Source organism: Puma concolor, chromosome E1 (genome assembly GCF_028749965.1).
Source record: "Puma concolor isolate L17-30 chromosome E1, mPumCon1.1.hap2, whole genome shotgun sequence".
Lineage (NCBI taxonomy): Eukaryota > Metazoa > Chordata > Mammalia > Carnivora > Felidae > Puma > Puma concolor.
The window spans coordinates 48,226,127-48,250,020 of record NC_141680.1 but is presented as its reverse complement, the minus strand read 5'-3'; the positions used below and the strand labels follow the sequence as shown (position 1 = coordinate 48,250,020).

At 36.8% G+C, this 23,894-nt stretch overlaps 1 protein-coding gene across 8 annotated transcripts in view; it reads right to left on the bottom strand.

The window, feature by feature from the left end:
• Window positions 1-23,894, bottom strand: part of TANC2 (tetratricopeptide repeat, ankyrin repeat and coiled-coil containing 2) — a 377,119-nt gene that overhangs the window by 225,966 nt on the left and 127,259 nt on the right. For 5 of the 8 annotated variants that reach the window (XM_086687668.1, XM_086687670.1, XM_086687671.1 and 2 more), the window contains one exon: window positions 1,652-1,834. In XM_086687668.1, the coding sequence (XP_086543794.1) occupies window positions 1,652-1,834 (183 nt within the window). The remainder of the gene's footprint in view (window positions 1-1,651; window positions 1,835-23,894) is intronic. The other 3 variants (XM_086687672.1, XM_086687674.1, XM_025927573.2) reach the window with 1 other exon arrangement.

Here is a 23,894-nt window from a genome sequence, read left to right as displayed (position 1 = left end):
CTTTCAGGAGACAGATTTCTTTCATTCAGAAGTTTTAAAATGCATTCTCAATCTTTAAGTTCTTAGGCCTTTGACAAACTCTTCAGAAAAATAAAACTATTTGAGAGTATTCAAATACTTCAAACATTAAAAAATTAAAACTGAATAGGTCATACGTGTAATTAACCAAGTATGATTCTTGTCACTGCTTCCCTGTCTCACCTCTGATATCAGGCATGTAATTGACTTTGTTATTAAATGTATTTATCTTTTAATAAAGTTTGCTTATTTAAGTTGAAGTTTAAATTGGGACAGGAAAATGGGATAGGAAAGTGTCATCTCCGAAACATCCGACAATTCAGTTCACTTCTGTTAGGAAACGGAATTTCTTTTGCTATCTCTTCTCATGTGTAGTAAATGAAGCACATCACTTGATAGCCATCTCATATATGGTTATTTGTATTTTCAGTTATCAGTAACACCTTAAACTGCAAGAAAAAGGGGCAATTTCTAAGCAAAGAAATTTTATTAAGGCCCGTGCACCTAAAATCTATCCTATTTTTACATATCAGAAGGGAATAAGTATTTCAGTAAAATGTTACTAAACTATTTTACAGATTGTTATCTAATCAAAGTAGACTTTGATTCAGTTATTTGAAGAAGCCTAAAAAAAACAGTAAGCAATATAAAAGGCATGACTTATGCTTTGTGGAACTAAAGAATAAAAAATACTATTATTTTCATGAAAATTATAAACATTATAAAATTTTCATTCAAAATAGATGTAAGAGTCCCAAGATTCCATTTTCCCCTCTTTGTTCCTGTTTTCTTTTGAATTGTCATATGATAATCAAACCTCCCCACTGTCTAACTTAATGCCAGACATGTAAGAAGTAGTTAATGTATCTATTGGGAATGACTTAATTTCTTGCCTCTAATCACTCATAACCCATCAACTTACTAACACAAGATATATACTGATAATGTTAAACTTAAGAAAATGACCCAGGCTTGCATATTTTCACATGTAAGTATCATCCAACAGAGTAAAATTTCTTCTCTGAAAAAGCTTAAAAGGACAAAACTTCATTTAATAAGGACACAGTTTCACACCTAATAGCTTGATCTGAATGGGTAATATGTATTTTGAGACCATATTTAAGTCAATGCAATCCACAAGTTATGAATCATGGTAAATATCCTAAGAAGTTGCAGGAATGTACAATGGAGAGGAAAATATCTAAATCAAACTTTTAGAAATAGACGTGAAATATACAGATTAGGATTTCAAACAAAAACCATGACTGAGGTACCTTTGCTGAACTATGAAGCTCTTATTATCCTAAAATTACAATATCCCCATCTGTTAATCTGACATGAACAAGCTGATAAATGAAATCAGAACAACAGTGTATTCTGGCAAAACTAGAAGTTTCCTGAAAGCCTAGAAAAATATGTCCACAACAGATGGATCACTTAGAAAATAAATACATCAATCTGTCAAACTGAGTACTATTCTAATTCCCTAAATTAAAATCAGTAGGAGTTCCAATTTCCAAGAGTCTGTGACATTAGGAAGGCCAAAAAGGAAAAACCTAAAGATGCACATAAACATATCTGATATGACCTAAAGTGTCCTGTTAAACATACTAAATTTAGGTAAAGTCCTTACCAGTTAACTTCTTCACAGGTTGGAGCCGAACACTGATAGACTGATGTGTGAGTAAGGGGGAGGATGGAAGAGAGCGAGACATGCCCTCCATAATCCGAATGTGCTGCATACCTTCACTCACTGGAAGTGGTGGGACGGCGTAGTCTGGCTCAAAAGCACAGTCGCTTTCTGTGGAGATGCCACCTGTTGAGATAGAAAAGGATGAAACAAAGGAGCTGATAAGAAAAGATTCTTCCTTCTCTATTAAAATTTATCTTTTAAGATGATTCAGAACAGCATATACCCACATTGATTCTCACTGTGAAAAGCAAAATAAGGTATTCTCAACACCTACATTCACTTGTATACTTACTGGACACTTAACTCCTGGTGTAGCACTAGGAGATTAAACATGGGAAAAACAGCGTTCCTCTTTGTAAAGCGCTTCACTGTCTCATGAGTGATACAGTCACATAAAAAAATAGTGATGGTACAATTCAGTAAGTGTTACAATTGGAGCACTTTTTTTTTTCCAGTTAACTTCCTGATAACACACATGAAAGAAAATATTCACCTGATGATATTCGCCTTGATGATCCAATATGTGCAATAGCTAGTAGGAACACTGTAATTCTATTTCTTACCCCCTTCTCCAAAAAAGTATGTGAAAATACAAGTGGGTAAGGCTGACATTGTTTTATGGTGATTTTTGAATCTGCCTTAGTATTTTAAAAAGATTAAGTTATTGGCTGTTCATTTCCACTTACATACTGTTGACTTCTGGTAATGGCAAATTACATACTTCAGACCAATGTTTCCTTAAGACAAATCAGAACTATACATATGCTTTAAAATCTTCCTGAAGGCACTGAAGAGTTAATAGTATGATGAAGGATTACAAGAATAAGACTGAAGCCTGGCATTAGGGGCTACTTTTTACTTAGTGACATCTGAGAGACTAAGAAGCTACTGACAGGTTTAAAGAGCTGAAAGGACAAATATTGGAATGCAGGGGAAACCAAGATGCAGAGGGGAAGCTGGTAAAGCTCCAACACTTTGTTTGGAAGCCCAAAGGGCTATGCTCTAAGAGTAAGTAAGAACCAAAGCTAGATTGGCCTTTTACAGGAAAAAAAGCTCAGCTCCAAATGTCTACCACAAAATTAAATTAAGACAATCTTGGATTGCTAATGCCTGCCAAAAACTAACAGAAATCTTCTTAGAGGGAGAAAACATCGTCATAGGTCTCAAATTACTCCCACAGTTTTTCATATACAGTATCTGGCCCTTAATTAACAATAACAAAGAGATAAAACAATATGAAAAAAGTAAATAAGAAAGACCATTCAAAAGAAATAGTCTCACAATATGGGGCAATAGGGCACAGAATTTAAAGTAGTATACAATATGAAAAAAGTAAATAAGAAAGACCATTCAAAAGAAATAGTCTCACAATATGGGGCAATAGGGCACAGAATTTAAAGTAGTATACAATATGAAAAAAGTAAATAAGAAAGACCATTCAAAAGAAATAGTCTCACAATATGGGGCAATAGGGCACAGAATTTAAAGTAGTATACTTAACATCAAAAAGATTAAAATAGTTTGAAATAAATTTAACCAAGAAAGTGAAGGATCAGCACAATGAAAACTGTAAGGCATTGATGGAAGCAACTGAAGAAGAGTAAGTGGAAAGTTATCCCAAGTTCATGGACTGAAAGAATTAATATTAGTAAAATGTCCATATGACCCAAAGCCATCCATAGGTTCAATACAATCCCTATCAAGATCCCAATAGCATTTTTTTATAGAAGTAGAAAAGAGCAATTCTAAAATTTATATGAAACCACTAAGGACCCTAAATTAGCATAGCACTTCTGAGAAAGAACAACAAAGTGAGAAACATCACACTTCCTGATTTCATAGTATATTACAAGGTGAGAGTAATCAAAACAATTTGTTGCTAGCATAAAAACAGACACACAGACCAAAAGAACAGAATAGAAAGCCTAGAAATAAACCCTTGCATATATGGTCAACTAATCTTTGACAAGTGCACCAAGAATATGTAACGGGGAAATGATGGTCTCTTCAATGAATAGGGCCAGGAAAACTGAATAGTCACATGCAAAAGAATGAAATTGGATCCTTATCTTACACTGCATACAAAAATCAACTGAAAAAATGGGTTAAAGATCGAAACGTAAGATAATGATACCATAAAATTCCTAGAAGAAAACATAGGAGAACAACTCCTTGAAATTGATCTTGGTGATGATTTTTTTGGATTTCATACCAAATACACAGGCAACAAAAGCAAAAATAAACAGGTGAGACTACATCAAACTACAAAGTTTCTACAGAGCAAATGAAACCATCAACAAACATGAAAAATCAATCCGTATGGAATTGGAGAAAATACTTGCAAACCATACATACTTAGGGGTTAATAGCCAAAGTATGTAAGAAACTCATACTCAATAGCAAAAAACCAAACAACCTAGTTATACAATGGGCAAAACACATAAATAAACATTTTCCAAAGTAATAACCAACAGGTATATGAAAAGGTGTTCAACATCACTAAATATCAAAACCGCTATGAGATATCACATTACACCTGTCAGGACAGCTATTATCAAAAAGTCAAAAGAAAACAAGTAGTGGTAATGATAGGGAGAAAAGACATCTCTTGTACACTGTTGGTGGCAATGTAAAAATGGCACAACCATTATGTAAAACATAACTACCATATGACCTAGCAATCCTATTTCTAAGTATATATCAAAAGGTAATAAAACTATCATCCCAAAGAGATACTTGCACTCCTATGCTCACTGCAGCATTATTCACAGTAGCCATGATTTGGAAAAACCTCAATGTCTGTCAACAGATGAAGAAAATGTGATTTTATACACACACACACACACACACACACACACACACACGCACGCACGCACACACAGGCATGCACGCATGCACATGCATGAATGTGATTCATCCTTAAAAGAGAGGGAAATCCTGCTGCTTATAACAACATGAATGAATCTGGAAAACATTATGCTAAGTCAACTAAGCCAGACACAGAAAGACAAATACTGCATAATTTCACTTGTGTGCAGAATCTGAAAACTAAAATCAAACTCATAGTAAAGAGAGTAGAATGGTGGTTACCTAGGCTAAGGGGATGGGGAAAAAAGAGAGATATCAGTCAAGGGTACAAATTTTCAGTTATTAGATAAGTTCTGGAGATCTAATGTACACCATGATGACCATAGCTAATAATAATACACTGTATAGTTGAAATTTCCTAAGTTAGTAGATCTCAAGTGTTCTCACATACATACAAGAAGAGTAATTGTGTGAGGTGATGGATATTATCATGATAGCAGTAATGACTTCACAATGTATACATTTATTAAAATACCATATTATATACCTTAAATATATACAATTTGTACTTTGTATTTGTACAAGTACAAACCTGGGGGAAAAGAGTGGAAAATTAAAAAAACAAGCATGGTCTTACATGAAATGATAATGTGGCCTACACTGAGAAGTAAAATAAAATCAAGTGTTTCAAGGTTCCCAAATGTGTTATAGTTGCAATTTCATTATATGCAATTCCAACTAAAACTACTGTAGTATATCATGCATTATAATAACCAGTCTCTTGTTAATGGTCACTTATGTAGCTCTTTATACAGTATTTCTATAGATGATGCATATAGAATTACTGGGTCAAAGTGCTGAGAGTTTCTACTGAGAAATACTGACCAAATGCTGTATTAAAAGTCTGTGTCCTGCTGCATGTATAAAAGAAGAGAGTAGTATGCTTAAGATTTGAGATTTGGACAAAACAAAAGTTTAGAATTTCAGCTAAGAATAACGGCATATAAAAAGAATTATTCACCATGATCAAGTGGGATTCATTCCTGTGATGCAGGGCTGGTTCAACATTCGCAAATCAATCAACGTGATACATCACATTAACAAAAAAAAAGAGAAGAACCATATGATCCTGTCAATCGATGCAGAAAAGGCCTTTGACAAAATCCAGCACCCTTTCTTAATAAAAACCCTTGAGAAAGTCGGGATAGAAGGAACATACTTAAAGATCATAAAAGCCATTTATGAAAAGCCCACAGCTAACATCATCCTCAACGGGGAAAAACTGAGAGCTTTTTCCCTGAGATCAGGAACACGACAGGGATGCCCACTCTCACCGCTGTTGTTTAACATAGTGCTGGAAGTTCTAGCATCAGCAATCAGACAACAAAAGGAAATCAAAGGCATCAAAATTGGCAAAGATGAAGTCAAGCTTTCGCTTTTTGCAGATGACATGATATTATACATGGAAAATCCGATAGACTCCACCAAAAGTCTGCTAGAACTGATACATGAATTCAGCAAAGTTGCAGGATACAAAATCAATGTACAGAAATCAGTTGCATTCATATACACTAACAATGAAGCAACAGAAAGACAAATAAAGAAACTGATCCCATTCACAATTGCACCAAGAAGCATAAAATACCTAGGAATAAATCTAACCAAAGATGTAAAGGATCTGTATGCTGAAAACTATAGAAAGCTTATGAAGGTAATTGAAGAAGATTTAAAGAAATGGAAAGACATTCCCTGATCATGGATTGGAAGAATAAATATTGTCAAAATGTCAATACTACCCAAAGCTATCTACACATTCAATGCAATCCCAATCAAAATTGCACCAGCATTCTTCTCGAAACTAGAACAAGCAATCCTAAAATTCATATGGAACCACAAAAGGCCCCGAATAGCCAAAGTAATTTTGAAGAAGAAGACCAAAGCAGGAGGCGTCACAATCCCAGACTTTAGCCTCTACTACAAAGCTGTCATCATCAAGACAGCATGGTATTGGCACAAAAACAGACACATAGACCAATGGAATAGAATAGAAACCCCAGAACTAGACCCACAAACGTATGGCCAACTAATCTTTGACAAAGCAGGAAAGAACATCCAATGGAAAAAAGACAGTCTCTTTAACAAATGGTGCTGGGAGAACTGGACAGCAACATGCAGAAGGTTGAAACTAGACCACTTTCTCACACCATTCACAAAAATAAACTCAAAATGGATAAAGGACCTGAATGTGAGACAGGAAACCATCAAAACCTTAGAGGAGAAAGCAAAAAGACCTCTCTGACCTCAGCCGTAGCAATCTCTTACTCGACACATCCCCAAAGGCAAGGGAATTAAAAGCAAAAGTGAATTACTGGGACCTTATGAAGATAAAGAGCTTCTGCACAGCAAAGGAAACAACCAACAAAACTAAAAGGCAACCAACGGAATGGGAAAAGATATTTGCAAATGACATATCGGACAAAGGGCTAGTATCCAAAATCTATAAAGAGCTCACCAAACTCCACACCCGAAAAGCAAATAACCCAGTGAAGAAATGGGCAGAAAACATGAATAGACACTTCTCTAAAGAAGACATCCGGATGGCCAACAGGCACGTGAAAAGATGTTCAGCGTCGCTCCTTATCAGGGAAATACAAATCAAAACCACACTCAGGTATCACCTCACGCCAGTCAGAGTGGCCAAAATGAACAAATCGGGAGACTATAGATGCTGGAGAGGATGTGGAGAAACGGGAACCCTCTTGCACTGTTGGTGGGAATGCAAATTGGTGCAGCCGCTCTGGAAAGCAGTGTGGAGGTTCCTCAGAAAATTAAAAATAGACCTACCCTATGACCCAGCAATAGCACTGCTAGGAATTTACCCAAGGGACACAGGAGTACTGATGCATAGGGGCACTTGTACCCCAATGTTCATAGCAGCACTCTCAACAATAGCCAAATTATGGAAAGAGCCTAAATGTCCATCAACTGATGAATGGATAAAGAAATTGTGGTTTATATACACAATGGAATACTACGTGGCAATGAGAAAAAATGAAATATGGCCTTTTGTAGCAACATGGATGGAACTGGAGAGTGTGATGCTAAGTGAAATAAGCCATACAGAGAAAGACAGATACCATATGGTTTCACTCTTATGTGGATCCTGAGAAACTTAACAGGAACCCATGGGGGAGGGGAAGGAAAAAAAAAAAAAGAGGTTAGAGTGGGAGAGAGCCAAAGCATAAGAGACTGTTGAGAACTGAGAACAAACTAGGGGTTGATGGGGGGTGGGAGGGAGGAGAGGGTGGGTGATGGGTATTGAGGAGGGCACCTTTTGGGATGAGCACTGGGTGTTGTATGGAAACCAATTTGACAATAAATTTCATATATAAATAAAAAAAAAAGAATTTCAGCTAAGAATGAAAATTATGAAAATAAAAAGATGGACTGAAAAACAAATTAGATAGAGATGAAGAGATAATTAGTAAACTGGAAGGTAAAATGCTTGTGCATCAAAAGACACTGTAACAAGTGAGTGAAATGACAACAGCTGGAATGGCAGAAAATATGTGCAAATCATGTATCTGAAAAGGGTCCAGAATCCAGACTAAATAAAGAACTACAAGAATAACAAAATGACAATGCAACTTAAAAATAGGCAAAAGAAGAGGCGCCTAGGTGGCTCAGTCAGTTAAGCATTTGACTCTGTTTCGGTTCAGGTCATGATCTCAGGGTCATGGGATCGAGCCCCATATTGACTCTGCACTGGGCGTGGAGCCTATTTAGGATTCTCTCTCTCTCCTTGGTCTCTGTCCCTCCTGCCCCATCCCCCCACCCCCCGCCAAAAAAAAAAAAAAAAAAAAAAGCCTTTAAAAATAGGCAAAAGACTTGAATAGACATTTCTCCAAAGAGAATATACAAATGGACAATAAGCACATGAAAAGTCAGCATCATTAATCAATACAGAAATGTAAATCAGGAGCACCTGGGTGGCTCAGTCAATTAAGCAGTTAAGCGTCTGACTTCAGCTCAGGTCATGATCTTTCAGTTTGTGGGTTCAAGTCCCACATCGGGCTCTGGGCTGACAGCTCGGAGCCTGGAGCCTGCTTGGATTCTGTGTCTCCCTGTCTCTCTGCTCCTCCTCTGTTCATGTTCTGACTCTCTCTCTCTTAAAAATAAACATTTAAAAAATTAAAAAAAAAAAAGAAATGTAAATCAAAGCCATAATGATGTATCACTTTACACCCAGTAGAGTAGCTATTAAACACAAAAACAAGAACTAGACAACAAAAAAGTGTTGGTGAGGATGTAGAGAAATTAGTTAGAATTTTAATACATTGATGGTGGGAATATAAGATGGTACAGCTGCTGGGTAAAAGAGTTTGGCTGTTCCTCAAAAAGTTAAAGAGTAACACAGTCATCTCACTTCTGTATATACACCCTAAAAGCAGTAAAAACAAGTTTTCAAGCAAAAAGATAAACATGAATGTTTATAGCAGCATTATTCACAAAAGCCACAAAGTGGAAACAACTAAAATGTCATTAACTGGTGAATGGATAAACAAAATGTGGTATATTTATATAATCAAATATTATTTAGCAACAAAAAGAAGCCTGGCCTGATTCATGCTACAATACTGATAAAGCTTGAAAACATTACATTTTAGTGAAAAAGAAAACAGACACAAAAGGTCACATGCTGTAAGATTCCATTTATACAAAATGTTCGGAACAGGCAAATCCAGAGGAAAAAAAGTAGGCTATGTATGGTTGCCAGGGACTATAAGGAGGAAGGAATGGAGAGTGACTGCTTAATACACACAGGATTTCTTTTGGGGTGATGAATGTAATAATGGCTGTACGACACTGTACAATGTATTAAAATCCAGGGAATTGTACATTTTTAAATGGTGAGTTTTACCTCAATAAAATAATTTTATGTATATATTTAGCACTTATTCACATATTTATTCAAACCAGAAGCCATTGTTAATTTCTTCCTAACACACCCTTCACAACAAATGCATTAGAAGTTCTGCAGATTATCAACATCAGATTTTAAATCAGCTATGATCTTTCCACTTCTCCTACCATTACTATAGTCCAGATTACTATTATTTTCCCCAAAACTTATATTGGTAGGAATATACGGTCTATTCCTTATCCTTGGAGCTTAGAAAATTTTACCAAGATTTAACTTTTTTATTCTCATTACTCTCTGGGTCTTTACTTTTACTATGTTGACTAATTCTTCTCTTCCAACCATTTTTTTCTCTCTCTGGAACTGTGGTCTGATGGATACTGTACCCCCTAAACATATTTTTCAAGTCTTTTTCTTTCATAGATTTTTAATCTTCGGGCGTTCGTGAGTAGGCTTGAGAATCGTTTATATGGAATTACAGTATTTTATAGGTTTACAAAGAGTCATGCCATTAATGTAATTCCCTAATTGAGGAATCCTTTTGTTGAGAAAAATCATCATTAGATATTTTTGAAAGCAATATATCTAGAAGAATGTATTTGATTTAATGAAGCATCCCTCTTCACTTGAAATGTTCCAATATTAAAACTTGGCTGATAATTTTAGAATCTAATAATACTCCTTAAGGAATAATACTTCAATTAGTCCGGTCTGGATGTCCTAGTTTACTTTTCTGCTTAAAAATATTTTCCTCCATCTTCTCTGTCCTATAAATTGTGCTTGAACACATTGTAGCTATAGAGAAAAAACTAAAAATATATGTTTCAAGTAAAGAAAAGTACTGGTAAGCATTCACAGAATTTGACTGTATTAGTCAGTTTTTCTTGGGTAACTAGCAACCTTAAAATCTCAATAGTCTACAACATTTACTTTTCTCATGAATCTGCAGATTCAATGGGGGTCAGCTGATTTAGGTTGGGCTATCAGGTTCAGAACTACTCTGATGGGTCTTCAATACTGGGCCTAGTCATTGAAGAGGCAGTGAATATGTGAGGCTGCTCATCTCATGATAAATCACAAGAGTGTAGGAGGCCAAGTCAAACCAAAGGAGCATATTTAAGATCCCTATTCACTGACATTCCACTCAGCCCTAGTTCAACGGGAACTGAAAAGTTGCATAGCAAAAGGAATGAATTTTTTTTTAATTTTTTTTTTTTAATGTTTATTTATTTTTGAGGCAGAGAGAGACAGAGCATGAACAGGGGAGGAGCGGAGAGAGAGGTAGACACAGAATCTAAAGCAGGCTCCAGGCTCTGAGCTGTCAGCACAGAGCCCGACACGGGGCTCGAACTCATGGACTGTGAGATCATGACCTGAGCTGAAGTTGGACGCTTAACCGACCAAGCCACCCAGGCACCCCAAAAGGAATGAATTTTATAACAGGTAGGAAGTGAAACTGGGAATCCTGTTTACCAATGACATTTACTGGTAGTATTCCAAATACTCATCTTCATTTTCTACCTTTCTTTTTCCTACCACTTTTCCTGCTTCAATCAACCAAATAAAGTTACTGAAATAATGTGATAGAACTGTGGCAGAATAAAATAAACTGCTAATTTGACAGAAAAAAATTCAGTTATGCTAGACACCTGGTGATTAAATATTCAAAAGCTGAACTAAAAAAGCACTAGAATATCAAGTATATGGATACTAAGGAAATGTTAGAAGTAATTATAACTTAATAAAAATTTCAATCATCACTAAGTCTTATATTTAATACAGATGATTATTAGATATTAAAGTTCAAGTTAATAAATTCTTTAGCCTAGGCCAATACTTATTCTAGAGAACAGCCTTCCAATTTTTCAAGTTACATGAATAACAACAAATAAAACATACATATCAAAAACCTCCAGCATGATACTTCATTGAACTATACACACGATTTGTGAATTTTTCAGTTTACGTATTATATTTCAATAAAAGTTTATTTTTAGGGGCACTTGGGTGGCTCAGTCGATTAAGTGTCTGACTCTTCATTTTGGCTCAGGTTGATCTCATGGTTTGTGAGATCAAGCTCTGCGTCAGGCTCTGCGCTAACAGCACAGAGCCTGCTTGGGATTCTCTCTCTCCCTCTCTCTCTGCCCCTCCCATTCTCATTCTCTCTCAAACTAAATAAATAAACTTAAAAAAAAGAAGTTTAAAGGTTTGTTTTTAAAAAGTACACAGAAAAACAAAACAAAACATGGCATGGTAATAAACTAGCCCTTAAAGTCAAAGGGCTTGTACGTATTTCAAGAACATAGGTGTTTGCCTAAATTACTCCAAAAATCCTTTTAACTCAAGGCTTTTATCATTCTGTAACTTGGCAATATTTTCACAACAGATCCATATTATTAGGCAGGAAATAGGCATAAAGAAGTATAATAACTAGTACAGGATCATGTAGTCAGACACCAAAAGCTTCTAGAATAAAACAAGTGGGTCTAGGCAAACTCAAAGATTAAAGAGTCAATATATACAAAAATCAAGTGTCTTTGTACATACTAGCAACAAGAACTTGGAAAATAAACATTTTAAAAACCGTACCACCCAAATAGCACCATTAGAAACATGAAATTAGGGGTGCCTGGGTGGCTCAGTCAGTTGAGCATCTGACTTTGGCTCAGGTCATGATCTTGCTGTTCCTGAGTTCAAGCTGCACATTGGGCACTGTGCTGACAGCTCAGAGCCTGAAGTCTGTTTCAGATTCTGTGTCTCCCTCTCTCTGCCCCTCCCCCACCCGTTCTCTCTCTCTCTCTCTCTCTCTCTCTCTCTCTCTCAAAAATAAATAAACATTATAAAAAATTTTAATAATTAAAAAAGAGGGGCGCCTGGGTGTCTCAGTTGGTTAAGGGTCCAATTTCAGCTCAGGTCATGATCTCACGGTTTGTGAGTTCGAGCCCCGCATCAGGCTCTGTGCTGACAGCTCAGAGCCTCAAGCCTGCTTGCAAATCTGTGTTTCCCTCTCCCACTTGCACTCTGTCTCTGTCTCTGTCTCTGTCTCAAAAATAAATAAACATTCAAAAAAAAAAAAAAAACCATGAAGTTAATCAGGAATAAATCTAACAAAATAATATAATAATATTTGTATGCTAAAAACTATAAAACACTAATGAAAAAATCAAAGATCTAAATGGAGAGATATAATGTGTTCATGGATCTGAAGGTTCCCATCATTATGTCAATTCTCCTCAAAGTGAGAAAGAATGAAATATGGCCTTTTGTAGCAATGTGGATGGAACTGGAGAGTGTTATGCTAAGTGAAATAAGTCATACAGAGAAAGACAGATACTATGTTTTCACTCTTACTTGGATCCTGAGAAACTTAACAGAAGACCATGGGGAGGGGAAGGGAAAAAAAAAGTTAGAGAGGGAGGGAGCCAAACCATAAGAAATTCTTAAAAACTGAGAATAAACTGAGGGTTGATGGGGGTGGAAGGGAGGGGAAAGTGGGTGATGGGCACTGAGGAGGGCACCTGTTGGGATGAGCACTGGGTGTTGTATGGAAACCAATTTGACAATAAATTGCATATTAAAAAATAATAAAAAAAAAAACAATTTCAATGAAAATCCATCAAGTAGTATTTTAGTAGAAATCAACAAGCTGATTTTATTTATTTTTAACTTTATTTATTTGTTTAAAGATTTTATTTATTTTTTTTTTTAATTTTTTTTTTTTCAACGTTTATTTATTTTTGGGACAGAGAGAGACAGAGCATGAACGGGGGAGGGGCAGAGAAAGAGGAAGACACAGAATCGGAAACAAGCTCCAGGCTCTGAGCCATCAACCCAGAGCCTGACACGGGGCTCGAACTCACGGACCGCGAGATCGTGACCTGGCTGAAGTCGGACGCTTAACCGACTGCGCCACCCAGGCGCCCCTAAAGATTTTATTTTTAAGTAATGTCTACACCCAACAGGATCCTCAAGCTCACAACCCCAAGATCAACGGTCACCTGCTCTACTAGCCTGAGCTAGCCAGGCACCCCTGATTTTAAACTTTATATGTAAAAATTAAAAAATAAAAAAGACAGACAAAACAATTTTGAGTAGAGAAAAGCAAACTCTGAAGTCTCACAGTCCCTAATTTCAAGACTAACTGTAAAGTGACAGTAATCCAGTGAGTATGTGGTAGTGGCCAAAGAATGTACACAAAATCAACAGTACAGACTACAGAGTCCCAAAAAAGACTCACACAGATATAGTCAAGTAATTTTTTTAATGTTTATTTATTTATCTTGAAAGAGAGAATCCTAAGTAGGCTCTGCACTGTCATTGCAGAGCCCAATGCCACCCTCAGTCTTATGACAATGAGATCATGACCTGAGCCAAAATCAAGACTCAGATGCTTAACCAACTGAGCCACTCAGGCACTCCTAGTCAAATTTTTGACAAAGGTGTACAGGCAATCCAGTGTTTAAAGGATAATGTTTTCAACAAATAGTTTTAGAACAAGTGGATATTCATATGCAAAATCAAATCTTGACCTAAACCTTCACCATATACAAAAATCAAGTTGAAATGAATCATAGACCTTAATGTAAAACCCAAAACTATAAAACTTTTAGAAGAAAACCTGGTGAACTTGTGTCAGGCAAAGATTTATTACAATGGACCCAAAAAAGATGAACTATAAAAAGTGGTAAGTTGGAACTCATAAATGTTTAAAATATCTACTCTTCAAAAGGCACTTAGAAAATTAAAAACCCAATACCAACTGAGAGAATACATTTGCAAAACACATATATGATGAAGGACTGGTTTTAGAATATAGGTAGAAGTCTTTTAACTCAATAACAAGAAACAACTCCAATTCAAAAAAAATTGGCAAAAGATCTAAACAGACACTTCATTAAGAGATATAGATGTCTGACACACACATGAAAAGATGCTCAACGTCACTGATCACCAGGGAAATGCAAATCAGGGGATGTCACTACACACCTCGTGAAATGGCTAAAATTAAAAAACAAAATGCTGACAAACCAAGTGCTGGGAAGAACGAACTCAAAATCTTATATACCGCTAGTGAGAATACAAAATGGTATACAACACTAGGTTGTTGGTAGTTTAAATATAAATTTGGTAGTTTAAATATAAACTTAACATACAACTCAGGAATCCAATACCTAGAAATCTACCCAGAAGAAATGAAGACACATTGACCCCCCACCACCCTCACCACAAACACACAATTAGATTTATTCATAATCTCCAAAAATGGGAAACTATCCAAATGTCCATCAACTGGTGAATAGATCAACAAAATTGTAGGATATACATATAATGGAACGTTACTCAGCAATAAAACAGAATAAACTACTCACATATACAAAAATACAAAAACAAAAACAAAAAAATAGATGAAACTCAAATGCATTAAAGCATAAGAAGCCACAGTCAAAAGGCTACATACTATATGGTTTCATCTATAGAATTAAGTATACTGTAGTAACAGAATACAGATCAAAGAGTTGGCAGGGATTGGGGTGGGGGAAAGGGACTGACTGATTATAAAAGGGTATGTTGAAACTTTTACATAATGATGGAAATGATCTATATTTGATCTTAGTGATAGTTACATGACCATATATGTTTGCAAAATTTCTTGGTACTATATATTTAAGAGGCATAAATTTTACCATATATAAATTAAACTTCAATAAGCTGACTTTAAAAAACCCTACAATACTTTGTGATAATATATTGACTGTATAGCTATGATTCGTAAACTTTTCTGATTGCATATTTTATTTCACTAAGGACTATCTTATAAACATTTTTTTTAATGTTTGTTTATTTCTGAGAGAAAGAGAGACAGAGTGCAAGTGGGAGAGGGGCAGAGAGAGAGGGAGACAAAGAATCAGAAGAAGGCTCCAGGCTCCGAGCGGTCAGCACAGTGTCCAATACGGGCCTCAAACTCATGAACTGTGAGATCATGACCTAAGCCAAAGTTGGATGCTCAACCAACTGAGCCACCCAGGCGTGCCACTAAAGACTATTTTTTTAAGTATATAGAAAAAATAAGAGCATAGGTGATAAACTGGCCCCTACAACAAGCGTAGGCATGTGAAACATGACATACTTAATGCATAATTTGTCAAAGTGCTTTCATGTATTTCTAAAGCAAAGGGATTTGACCTAAATTTTTCCTAATAATTTAAACCTTGGCAAGGTTTAAAGCAAGATTTTTATCACTCTGAGTCTGCAACATTCTCACAAGTTCCTGTATTAATCACAAACAAGGCAGAGGAAGTTTAATAGCTAATACAGGATCACATAGTCAGTCAGTACCAGAAGACAATTAGAACTGAAAATCCTTACCATATTCTTTAAGGCCCCCTACAACCTGGCCCCACCTACTTAATTCTCTGATGCCATCATTTTTCACTTTTCCCCTCAATTCAAAATGCTTCCATCACATCTGCCTTTCTTCCAGTTCCTTGATCTGGCCAAATTTATTCTCAACTTCAGGCTTTTGTCTTCTTCTGCCTAAAATGCTTACTCCAGGTACCCCTGCAAAGCTGGCTTTCCTCTGTCTTAAAAGGTTCTGGCTCAAATGTTCCCTCCTCAGAGAGGCCTACCAGGACTAACCTAAAGTTACCATTCACTCTTTTCCCCACTTCTCATTCTCTGTCACCCAATCCTATTTTATTTTCTTGATGGCACTTATCACAACCTGAAATTACCTGGTTCTTTTATTTGTCTCGCTTCTCTACAATGAAAGCTCATAACAGTAGAAATGTTCTCTGGTTTATTTATTGCTCCTGCCCCTTGGCATAATTGAGACTTGGATACTGGGGTAGCCCTTGGTTGGGCAGAGGTGGCAGAGCTGACTCAGGCTCCCAATCTTCTTTGGGGGTGTGGCTCTGGACTTTCCATCTGCCTGGAAAGCTCTGCCCTATGGTCTTTTTTCAGTGTTTTCTTACCATCCTGGTCTTAGTACAGAAAGCACATCTCTCCTTACAGAGGCTTTAATGCACTGGCTAGGACCTCTAGGCACAGTTGAAGAAAAGAAGTGATAGGAGATATCAGAGAGGGAACGCTTTCAGCTTTTCACTACACTGTCTGCATAAATGAGATGCAAATAAAAGGGAATCTTAATGAGATAAACTGTATGAATGTAATCTACGTGGAAAAGACTTCAGAAGGAGCACTAATCTTATTTTGCAGGAGAAATCATAAAGGAGAAACAAATCACAAATGTAAGAATTCTAAGAAAGCCTTTAGTAACCATTATACTCTTCAGAGACATGGGGGAATTAAAATGAAGAGAAACCCTTCAAATAATTTCAGAGCAGGAAAGCGTCCAGTGTGTAGTCATCCCCCAAATATACATGAGATTTTACTGGAGACAAACTTTATTAATGTAAACAGTGTGGAAAATTCTTCAGAAACATCTCTAGACTTGTGATGCACAAGAGAATACACATTGGGCAGAAACTCCATGAACACAAAGACTATGAGAAAGCCTTCAACAGGATCACTCATTTTACTTCTTACCAAAGCATCCACGCTGGGGAGAAACTCTATAAGGACAAACGACTGAGAAAAAGCTTTCAGTAGAAACAGTAAGCTCACAATGCCTATGTGAACACACCCAGGGAAGAAACACAATGACTGTGATGAATTCAGGAAAGCTTTCTACAGAAACTTTAAACTTACCCAACACATATAAATACATCCTGGGAAGAAAGTCAATGAATGCAATGACTGTGAAAATGTTTTCAGAAGTCACTCATCCCATGGGAAAAATGTGAACACACTTACAGAAGAGAAGGCTTATATATATAATGAATGTAGGAAAGGCTTCAATGATCCCTCTTGCCTTTAAAGACATAATTCATACTGGAAAGAAATCCATGAATATATACCATGTAGGAAAGCCTTCAGCCCAAAATTTTCTCTTGTTCTACATAAGAGAATACAAGGAAATAAATCATATGAGTGTTTTACAAGTATCAGTATGATTACATATTTGAAAAACATGATTAGGTTCCAGTTCCAGGAAAGATGGAATAAGCATATTCCACCTTTACTCTCCCATTGAATGCCAAGTTTAAACCCTTGAAAGAATGCAGAGAGCTCATTTCCAGCTTCCTAACAGGGAGGGGGAAAAACAACAACTGAGAAGCACTGGTGAAGTTCAGGGTATATGGGCACACAGGCTTATTGACCTAATTCTAGGTCTACAGAGCACCTTCCCCTCCCTGAAACATTACAATTACATTACTATTTACCACAGCTTATTTTATGCAGTATGTCGTGCCTACTTTTCAGCAGAAACTTATAAGGCATACTAAAAGGCAAAAACATACAATTTGAAGAGACGGAACATGCATCAGAACCAGACACAGGTATGGCAGGGATGTTGGAATTATCAGACTATGAATTTTAAAAATGAAATACTTAGATATAACTGTAACAACATATGTACAAGAACTATATAAGGGAAACTACAAGACTCTGAAGAAAGTAATCAAAGATCTAAATAGATGGAAAGATATTCCATGTTCATGGATAGGAAGAATCAATATTGCCAAAATGTCAGTTTTTCCCAAATTGATCTGACAGAATCAATGTCATCCCAATAAAATCCCAGGAAGTTACTTTGCTGATATTGACAAACTGCAGCTAAAGTTTATTTGGAATGGCAAAAGACCCAAAAAGTCAACTCAATATTTGAAGGAGAAGAACAAAGCCAGGGAACAGACACTGAACTTCAAAATTTCCTATAAAGCTATTAGGAATCAAGGCAGTGTCATAGTGGTGAAAGAACAAATAGATCAATGTAAGAAAATGGAGAATCCAGAAACAGACTCACATAACTATAGTCAACTGATCATTGACAAAGGAGTAAAGGCAGCATTGGAGAAAAGATAGTATTTTCAACAAATGGTACTAGGAGAACTGGACATCCACATTCAAAAAAATGAACCTAGACACAGACCTTACACCCTTCACAAAAAATTAACTCAAAATAGATTATATACCTAAATATAAATGCAAAACTATAAAACTCCTAGAGGATAACACAGGAGAAAATCTAGATGACCCTGGGTATGGCAGTGACTTTTTAGATACAACCCCAAAGGCATGATCCATAAAAGACATAATAAGCTAGACTCGTTAAAATTTAAAACTTTGGCTCTGGTGGGGCACCAGGGTGGCTCAGGCAGTTGAGCACCTGATTCTGCAAAAGACAAATGTAATACAGGACCGTTATCTAAAATATACAAGCTCAAAAACAAGAATATGGAAACCACAGTTAAAAAAAAAAAACAAAAGACCTGAACAGGCATCTCACTGAAGAATAGATGAAGAATATCTGGCAAAGAAACACATGAAAAGATGTTCAATATTATGTGTCATTAAAGAATTACAAATTAAACCACCACACACCTATTAAAATGGCCAAAATCCAAAACACTGACAATACCAAATGCTGACATGGATGTGGAGCAACAGGAACTCTCATTCACTGCTGGTGAGAATGCAAAATGGGAGAGCCACTTTGGAAGACAGTGTGGCAGTTTCTTACAAACTAAACATACACAAATCTTCTGATTCAGCAATTGTGCTCCTTGGTACATACCCAAATGAGTCAAATATATATTCTCACAAAAACCTGTACATGGATGTTTATAGCAGCTTTATTCATAATTGTCAAAACTTGGAAACAACCAAGACATCCTTCAGTTTATGAATGGATAAATAAACTGTGGTAGATCCAGGCAATAAAATATCATTCAGTACCAAGAAGAAATGAGCTATCAAGTCATGAGAAGATACTGGGGCACCTTGAATGCACACTACTAAGTGAAAGAAGCTAACTGGAAAAGGGTACATACTATATGATTCTGACTTTTCCACTCAGGAAAAGGCAAAAGTATAGAAACGCTAAAAAGATTAGTGGTTTCCAGGGATTAGGGGGAGGGAGGGATGAACAGCTGGAGTATAGGGGATTTTTAGGGCAGTGAAACTATAATACTATAATGGTGGACACATGTTATAAAAATGTCAAAACCCATTGAATGTACAACATCAAGAGTAAACCCTACTGTAAACTATGGACTTTAGGTGATAATGATATATCAAGGTAGGTTCGTCTTTTAAAACAAATGTACCAGTCTGGTGAGGGATGCTGATAATGGACAAGGCTATGTATATGTGAGTCCAAGAGGCATCTGGGAACTATGTACTTTCTACTCAGTTTTGGTGTGAACCTAAAACTACTCTAAAACATAAAATTTAGTTTTAGAGATTTTAAATGCACAAACATAAAAAACAAACATAAAGGTTGCATAGAATAGCTATCTGAGGACTCCGAAAATTAACAGTACCTGGCAGATTGGGAAAGGAGTACCAAGTATGAACTTTCATTGAAGTGGTGATGAGTTTACCATGTTTTTTTTCCTCAGGTACTGCCTGACCTGGACACTCAAAACTCAGAAGTGTATATATACCAGCTAAGAAAAAGCTCCAAGAAAATCCCTCCCTTGTTGGTGAGGAGCAGGAAAGAGGGCCTTTATTGGTCTCAGAAACCAGGGAAATCCCTTTTCACCCTTATCTTCTATCCCAGTGTCCAGGCAATTCTATGTCAGAAGCAGCACAGAGATGGTAGTAGTGAGTGGGCAGGTACCTAAAACCCTGGAGAAATGGAACCCTTTCCTCTGACCCCAAGAATTGTGATCCCAAGAGTATAATTTACCCCAAAGGGTAAATCATCCCTGCTTTCCTGCTCTCCCTCTGTCCTTTTATCACTTGATTTAGATATAAACAGTTACAGCAATCGAACAGCACAATGGAAAAAATTGAGTCTGTTTCTTAGCAAGAGTGCTGGGAAAGGAGGGAGCTGGAAATTGTAAGATTGGGTGAGAAGGGATATCAAGAAAACAATCCCATTGAGTTGTGTATGAACTTCTGGACTCAGAGCTCTGTGTGCATGGATCTGACCCTAAAAGGCATACCATAGGCTTTGAGGCCAGAGCAACAAGATGTACCACTACAATGATCCCAGAATGGACACTGGATCACATACATGGGACCTATCTAAATAGCACTGCAAATGCTTAGAAAACCAAACTGACAATGGGGCAGGTAGGAGGGCAGGTAGGAACCTGTGTCCTGAATATTTCCTGGCCATCTGGCCACTGACCACACAAAAAAATCAACATTCTCCTTAGGATTTAAATAAAACCCATGGTATCATATATAATATTCCAAATGTTCAGAATATAATCCAAATTATATGTCATATGAAGAAACAGGAAAATCTCAACATGAGAAAAAAAAGTTCATAAACAAAAGCATTCCTGATATTACACAGATGTTAGAATTAAAAAACACAGATGTTAGAATTAAATACCTTATGCAACTATTACAACAATGCTTCAATAAGTAAAGGCAAACATTCTTGAAATGAACAGAAAGATAGTCTCAAATCTGGTATATATTTTACACATGCAACACATCTCCCTTCAAAGCAGCCACACTTCAAGTATTCAATAGGCACATGTGCCAATGACTACTGTACTGGATAGTGAAGTACTAGACCTATATCCAGAAATAAGTTTAATCCATCTCTAGAATATATGGTAAAAGTGATCCAATCACTAAACACTGGAAAGATTCAAGGGTGATGACTCTTCCCACATCCCCATTCAACCTACCTATATGGTCTGTGCAGAAGACAGACAAATCTTGGAGAATACCAGTGTATTTCTATAACTTACTCAGGTTGTGACTCCCAATGCTACTACTATTCTAGATGTGGTTTTGTTGCTAAAGCAAATCAACATATCCCTGATATCTGGTTTGCAGTTCTTGACCAGAGAATGAGATAATCAGCAACAGTATGCATTCAGGTGTTAGAGTCAGCTATATATTTTCACTCTCCAACCTCCTATTAATTCTCCTAGTCTAGATAATAATCTTAACTATCCCTCCATTTCACAGGACACCTTTGCTGGTCTACGATACTGATAATTTCATGATGATTAAGCATGAACAGGAAGCAGCAACTGATCTAGATACTGTGGTAAAAACATGCATGCCAGAGAGTGGGAAATAAATCCCACAAAAATTCAGAGGTATTCCACACTGAAATTTCTATGAACCCTCTGGTCTCGAGCAATCCAAAATATCCTTTCCAAGGTGAAGAGGTTGTTGCATCTACTCTCTCTTACATCTGGGAAAGAGGTACAATGCCTATACCTCCTTGATTTTTTCAAGCAATCTGTACTTCATTTGGTTATGCTACTGTGAAACATTTACCAACACTGCTAGATGTGAGAGAGACCCAAACCAACAGGAGGCTGTGCAAATATGGGCTACTTCGCCTCTTGGGTTATATAACCCAACAGATCCAACGTTGCTTCAAGTATCTATGGTATATAGGGCTCTTACATTGTTATTGCAGAACTATTCAGGGAAGATCTCTAGTACTTTGTAAAAACAAACAAACAAACAACAACAAAAACTATGCCATCCTATGTAAATACTATCTTTTATTGAAAATTAGCTTTTGGCTTACCATAGGACCTTAGAATGAATGCTCATGACCTTGGCAGCCCATCATGAACTAAGTACTGTTGAACCAACAAATCAATATGATTGGGTGTGTACTGCAGCACTGCAGCAAAAGGAAGAAATGTACACAAGATTAGGCTTGAGCAGGTCCTGAACACACAAATAATTTGCATGAGCAAGTAGCCCAGATGGCCAAAGTTCCTACTCTTGCTATAGCTTCTTTTTACTTAACCTAGTAAATTCTCTATGACCATCTCACTGAAAAAAAAAAAAAAATCAGGCATATTTACTGATAGCCCTGCATGATAACATGCAGATAACAACACTATAACCCCAATTTGTGGTAGTCTTGAAGGACGTTAGTGAAGGGAAACCATTCCAGTGGCAGAAATTTGAACAGGGTCCCTAGTTGTTCACTTTGCCTAGGAATAAAGATGACAGAGGAACTATCCTATGCTGACTCAAGGAGAATGTTTAATGGATATTCAGAGATTTGAAAGGAGTAATTAGAAAACTAGTGACAAGGAAATCTGGGGATGAGGCATATGAACAGACCTCTTTTGAAAGGGCACAGAATAAATGAAGCAATTTATTGACTTTTTAATTTTTTTATGTTTATTTATTTTTGAGACAGAGACAGAGCATGAGCAGGGGAGGGGCAGAGAGAGAGGGAGACAAAGAATCAGAAGCAGGCTCCAGGCTCTGAGCTGTCAGCACAGAGCCCGACACAGGGCTTGAACTCACGAACTATGAGATCATGGCCTGAGCTGAACTCAGATACTTAACCGAATGAGCCACACAGGCGCCCCCAAAAAGAAGCAATTTATGTCCTATGTGAATGCTTACCAAAGAGCAAATTGCAGAGAAGATGCTGAACAACATAGCAGACCACATGACCTATTTGGAGGACTCAGCCAGTCTTTTTACACAGCCACTCTAGCCTTGTCCAAACAGCTTATTAACAAAGTGGCCATGGTAGCAGGGATGGAATTTATCATGGGCTCAGCAATATGGATTTCCACTCACTAAGGCCAATCTGCCCATAGCCACAGTGGAGTGTCCAATATGCCAACAGTCCATGCTTACACTGGGGATGAGGTAGGTGGATGCCCCCAATATATGGCACCATTCATGGGATGGTCAGCCAGTTATCTTTCTACTCATTTCTAGCCCCAGGTAATTTCCTCTTCCTTCTTAATAAATCAACCATGAATTTAAAATATTCTTTACAGTATGAAGGTTTTCAGGTAGTCTTAGTCTGCCCCCTTGTGGGAACCAGCTCTTTAATCTCTCACTGGGAATAAGACTAAATCCAACCTGTACCTCAAATAAAACAAAACAAAAAATGTACTCATTCATAACTTTATCCCAGGCTCTCCTAACAGGTTTCTTCTTCATCCTTTGTTATCCAATTTTGTATGGTCCTTCATTAAAGGTTATGAAGTTTTTCAAAGAGGTTTTATGATTTTCATTTGTTAGAAAAACTCTGATAAGTATATACATACACATGTATATGTATGTATATATATCAAAGTTTATTTATTTAGAGAGCGAGTGAGTGTGAGTGGGGAGGGACCGAGAGAAAATCCCAACCAAGCTCCACACTGCCATTGGGTAGCCCAATGCAGGGCTTGAACTCAAGAAACCATGAGATCATGACCTGAGGCCGAAATCAAGAGTTGAATTCTTAACCGACTGAGCTTCCCAGGCACCCCACGTATATTTTAAGTCAAAATCTTTCTAGATGTTTGGAAAGATACCTTTTCCAACCTTTTTAGTTGCCATTCTTTTATTCCTTTTCTTTCATAAATATGGATAAGCAGGGAGAAGTTTCCACAAGATTTCTAGTGTTAACTAGGCCAATTATCAGAATGCAAAGTA